The sequence below is a fragment of the Lepidochelys olivacea genome, assembly GCF_965140295.1.
Source record: "Lepidochelys olivacea isolate rLepOli2 genome assembly, chromosome: 1".
Taxonomy (NCBI): Eukaryota; Metazoa; Chordata; order Testudines; family Cheloniidae; genus Lepidochelys; species Lepidochelys olivacea.
In genome coordinates, this window is record NC_140411.1 from 138,854,718 (window position 1) to 138,860,717 (window position 6,000).

Sequence of the window (6,000 nt, forward strand, 5' to 3'; positions counted from 1 at the left end):
TTAAAATGATAATCTAACTAAGGGCTAATCTACACTACACCAATACAGCTGCGCCACTGTAGCGCATCTGGTGAAGACGCTCTATGCCAACAGGAGAGCACTCGCCCATTGGCATTATTACTCCACCTCAATGAGAGGTGGAAATTATGTCAGCAGGAGAGCATCATAGTGAACTGTGGACACCGCTTTAAGTTGATGTAACTTGTGTCGCTCAAGGGAGTAGCTTTTTTCATACCCTTGAGCGATGTAAGTTACATTGACTTAAGCAGTAATGTAGACAGGCCTTCAGTCTACCACAAATAGGATTTATTATATTTGGCTGATCTCCATTTATTCTGTATTTAGTTTAATTAAAGTGATAGTCAAAAAGTTTTTCTTAATATCTAACTCAAATCTCCCTTGCTGCAGATAAAGCCAATTACTTTTTGTCCCACCTTTGATGGACATGAAGAAAAATTGTTCACCATCCTCTTTTAAACAGCCCATAACATAATGAAGACTGTTAGCAAGTCCCCCCTCAGTCTTCTTTTCTCAAGACAAAACATGCCCAGTTTTTTTTTACCCCTTCCTAATAGGCCAGGTTGTCTAGCCCTTTTATCGTTTTGTTGCTGTGCTCTGAATTCTCGCTGTTTTGTCCACACCTTTTTAAAGTGTGGTGCCCAGAAGTGGACAAAGTACTCCAGCTGAGGCCTTTCATACGACACTCCTGTGAATACACTCGACAACATTATTAGCCTTTTTTCGCAACTGCATCACATTGTTGATTCATATTCAGTCTCTGAACCACTATAACCCACAGACCCTTTCCAGCACTACTACCACCTGGTCCCTATTTTGTAACCGTGTATTTGATTTTTCATTCCTAAAGTGCAGTACTTTGTACTTACGTATACTGAATTTAAACTTTGAGTAGAGTCTTTCAACTAGTTGCACACCTACCTTATAGTAATTTCATCTAGATCACCATTCCCTAATTTGCTTATGAGAATGTTACGTGCGACTTTGTCAAAAGCCTTAATAAAATCAAGATTTATCACATCTACCGCTTCTCCCCTATTGACCAAACCAGTAACTTTGTCACCTTCTAATGAAAACCAATATATAAGGCCTAGTTATTACTGTGTACAATAGAGAAAAAACCTCAAGAAACCTCTTAAGAAGATGTTCACATGAAAACATACATAACTGCTTCACTGAACCAAACGTAATGTACCTTAGTCCCAATTCACAAACAAAATCAGAATCCAAATAATCCAGCCAGTAAGATGTCAGGGTTTGGGGTTTCAAAAAAACTCAAACAGTGATGTGCAGAACTCAAAGGTTTCAGTTTGCAGAAGATTCTGCAAGCATTATTGTTTCTGTTTTGTATGTGTCTGCAACCCAATGAGTCTTATTGTGAGTTTGAATCAAGTTGCAGAGTTGCATCCTAAATTGGCAGCACAGCCCATGGAAACTGAAGCCCATATATTACACAAACACATAGAGGGAATCTGGGTGTGAGACAAAATCATGAAACCATCAACACCAACATATGTCTGTCAATAAACAAAAGGAATAAGTTTATCTACTTTTCTTAAGACATTTACAATACTCCACTAAGTATCTGGCAGCCTTGTACAGAAAGGATATTGAGATGTTCCGGAGGCAATCAACAAGCATGATAATAAGGCTAGATTATTAACTTGAGTGGAGAGGCTGGAAAAACTCAGATACTATATACTAAAAGTTAAGCTTTTAAAGTACTCATTGTGGACGTTCATAGACTAACACAGCAAAAACTAAGCACTAAGTTAACAAAACATTAAGCGTGAGCTGGACAGTTACTGCAATTTGCAGGAGAATAATATGAGTTCCTTAAATGATACCTTATTGGCTCTGACTCTCTGGGGCATGAATTGTGCCTTCCTCTATGTTTGCACAGCACTTCGCACAAAGGAGCCCATAGCCTGCTTTGGGTGCTATCATAACATAAATAGTAGTAATAATAATTTTGACAATGTATAAAGGGAATACCAAGCCCAAAGCTATACTTATTAAACAGAAAACACACTCAAGTGTTTATAATTAATTTTTGATTTAACAAATTTTACCATTTAATATGCTGGGAGGCAAAAAGGTGGGATAAGGCTATCTTTGTCCTCCCCACCCCCCGTCTCTCCAGGAGCAGAACATGCTGCTAACGCGCACCCAGGACCTGGCCCCACACATTTTCTGAGAACATTTTTTCCCATGGTGTATGTGGCTCTGTAAGTGAGCTTTGTTTTCTGTGAACTGCACCTTTAAGTATTTGTTGGTCTGCTGCCATGCTGAATGTCAAGAAGTTAGAGGACACACGCTGCTTTTCCCTAGAGACTTGTTTCTTTCCTTGTTCTCCTTTTATTTTTATACTAGGAGATTTCAGATTGAAAATTGTGATATGTGATTATGCAAGTCTCTTTGCTACAACTCTCAGGATTCCTCACTGACAGGTCAGCCACAAACATGGCAGCCTCACATTCCAAAATACCCCTAGGGCAAAGAGTTTCTTAGCCCAAGATATAGGTACTGAGGCAACAGGCTGTACCCTCCTGAGGATGAAGATATATTGAAGTGTTCTCTCTCTTTTCTTGCACTGAATATGAAGTCCTCTGTTCGTATAGGCTTCTACCATCTGAGCAGCCATAAACCAACAAACTTAGCTATCTCACCTTCTAACCCCCTCCTTATCCTGACAAGCTTCTTGTGTTGAGTTCTCTTGACAACTTTGGTTGAGTTCTCTTGACAACAATAAATCAGAATGCAGGGGCAAAATAAAAACATTTCAATATATTCAGCATGACAGTACAGTAATAGGCATATCCCGGGGGGGAAAAAAAACCTCTGGCCTAGACATTTTTTAAACCAAAGGCCCTAGTCTCCCATCACAGGAGAAATTTATTCTTTCACCAAAGAATCAAACACTTGGATATAGTTCTCACCTCACAATATCAAGCACCCTCAACCTATTAAGTGGTTGTACTGCCTCTCTTTACTCCAACTGGAGCAGGCAATTGTCTTTCAGCAACAGTGAGAACATCTGATAGTGAGGTAGCTGAGTAGAGCTGGACGATACATGATTTTCCCATCCCATGACTGTTTTTGAGAATTCAAAAATTTTTCCCATCCCAAATGGGGACGGAAGTCATAAAGTTTTCCAATTTGCGTCAATCCAAATGTTCCACTGTGATTCTGACATTTTTTAACCTTTGTCAATCACAGTTAGCTTAAATTTCAAAATAAAAAGCTACTTCAAAACTGAAAACCAGAATTCTTCATTTCTAAAATATTAAACTTTTGCCAATTTTGAAAAAAATTTCCCCAGGTGCTTTTCGAGTCAGGAGAATCATCAAATCTGACCCTGTTTTGTGAACAGTTTCCATTTTAATCAATCAGCATTTTTTTATGAAAACCATTTTATTGAAAAATTCCCAACCAGCTCTATAGCAGAGCTGAAAGCAAGTGCTTCCAAACCTCACTTTTCTCTGTAATGATTCTAAACTGACCGTAGTTATAAAGGATACCACAATTTGAAACACTATCATTGACATTATTTCAACAGCCAAAGTCTGTATTCATTTCCTTGAGTTTCTCTCTGCAATTTTAAATGAACTTATACTTTTGGAATCTATTTACAAGCACAGTTATTTGGAGGCGGCGGGTGACCAGTTCTGACAATCATTTTTATTATATTTAAGTGAACATTTTAAAGTTATAAATACTATTTGTCCTTTGCATTTCAAGTTACAGGTTCATACTTTGTTCTACTAGAGTGAAATAGTAGTTTGCATAAAAAAAATTTGTCTTATTGTTATATTGACCTTACAGTGATATATTTATGTTCATAAACTTTATCATGGTGTGAGGATATCAGTACTATACTATAATGTTTCCTTTAAAGTTTAACCCACTTTTTATGTATTATTATAAAATGGGAAATAAAATAAGCAATAGCTTATCATTATAATTAAATTTAGAAGAATAACTGCTGCATTAAGCCAGTGGAGTAAATAAATACTTTATCCCAAGTATGTCACATACAAGGACACTCAAACTCAGATTTTTCTTGTTCTTTCATCTTTCCAAGATACGGCATTAGCGGAGTCAGAAGGCAGATACTTGTCTAATGGATACTAGCTCAGGTCCTTGGTGTTATAAAGTCAATGGAATGCCCTTTGGTTTCAATAGCCAGTGGATCATACCATTAAAGCATAAATTAAGACACTTTACTTAAACAGGAATTTTTATGAGTACGTTCCACCCACCAGTAAATACTCACGAAATAAATGCTTACTTCATTCAGCATGCTGATTTTTAGTGCTGCCACACAATGCCATCTGCCGGTTCTCATGAGAAATAAAGGTTGATGGACTCAGCCCACTGACACTATGTTAGCTGTACATATTAAATCTTCCAGCTGTAAGTTCATGATTGTTATAAACAACGAGTCACACGACAGTTGGAGTTCTACTTGAAGACTCACCTCTTTAAGCCAACAGAATACTTGAGAATCTCTCAGTTTTTATTTTAAAAAATGCTAGCACTCAAGCTTAAGGAGAAAAGCTTGTAAGTGGGACCTGAGTGCACCCTAAAGGTGCAAAAACCAGAAGACAAAAGGAGACCTCAAAAATTCATCTTTAAAATATAATGATTCTTTCGGGCCTGACTCATGATTTTTGAATACTTGGGATTGGCCATATTGTTTATGGTTAGTTCCTATCCTGTGCATAAATTATCATTGCTTATGGAATATTCACTTCTTTACATTGGGTTAAAGCCAATATATTTTTATGTCTTCCTTAAAAAAAGAAGGCACCCTGAATCTTATAGTGATCAAAAGCAAACTGAAGATGGCCACTCTTTACCCTCCACTCTTGAGTTTTACCCCAGTGGCTCAGGGCATACCATTATATACAGTCCACTAATGGTTCAATTCACCTGTATGCGGAGGGCCTTCACCATCCTATGCACCATTTTAAATCCCATTTAAACCTTCTTGGGTGTCTGGCTGGTGGCTCTTGCCCACATGCTCAGGATCAAACTGATCACCATATTTGGGGTTGGGACGGAATTTCCCCCAGGTCAGGCTGGCAGAGAACCCAGCAGATTTCAGCCTTCCTCTGCAACACGGGGCTTGGGTCACTTGCAGGTTTAAAGTAGTGTAAATGCTGAATTCTCTGTAACTTGAAGTCTTTAAACCACGATTTGAGGACTTCAGTAACTCAGCCAGAGGTTAGGGGTCTATTACAGGAATGGGTGGGTGAGGTTCTGTGGCCTGCTCAGATTCATGAGGTTCAATTTCCCTTTTCAAAAGCTGTGTTGACTCTTCCCCAACATATCCTGTTCTTCTGTGTGTCTGATAAGTCTGTTCTTTACTCCACTTTCAACCAGTTTACCTGGTACTGAAGTTAGGCTTACCAGCCTGTAATTGCCAGGATCCCCTATGGAGCCTTTTTTAAAAATTGGCATTGCATTAGCAATCCACCAGTCATCTGGTACAGAGGCTGATTTAAGCAATAGGTTACATACCACAGCTCTGCAATTTCATATTTGAATTCCTTCAGAACTCTTGGGTGAATACCATCTGGTCAAAGACTAGTTTTAAATAAATTAAGTATCATGCACACTTTAATATTATATGCACTTTAATTTTTGTATTTTATAATCTTGAAGCTTTGCCAAGAATCACTCTCTTTACTTAATTCAGCAAGTTTATTATTGTGCAAAAACATGAAAAACGTGTTGTCTAGGTTTTTGTCCAACAAAAGAAAGCTTTACTTGTTTTTATATGCCGCATGCAAAACCTTCTGGCAGCGGGTAGCCTGAATGCTAGTTAGTCTGAGGAGGGGAAAAGAAGCACAGTTTAAAAAAAATTTACATTATATAGTGAGCTTAAAATGACACATCTATTGTATGTTTTGTGCTTGCTCTTATGTATAATGTCAATATTTCTAACAGTCAGCAATATAGAAAGAATACATAATG

The 6,000-nt window shown here is 37.9% G+C and overlaps 1 protein-coding gene across 1 annotated transcript in view; it reads right to left on the reverse strand.

The window, feature by feature from the left end:
* The window catches only part of PIR (pirin), a gene marked incomplete at both ends in the record, with an annotated part of 76,722 nt that extends 72,611 nt beyond the window's left edge, over positions 1-4,111 (reverse strand). Inside the window, 1 exon segment of the mRNA XM_084624272.1 lies at positions 4,057-4,111. Within this exon segment, the coding sequence (XP_084480398.1) occupies positions 4,057-4,111 (55 nt within the window).
* Positions 4,112-6,000: the final 1,889 nt, after the last annotated feature.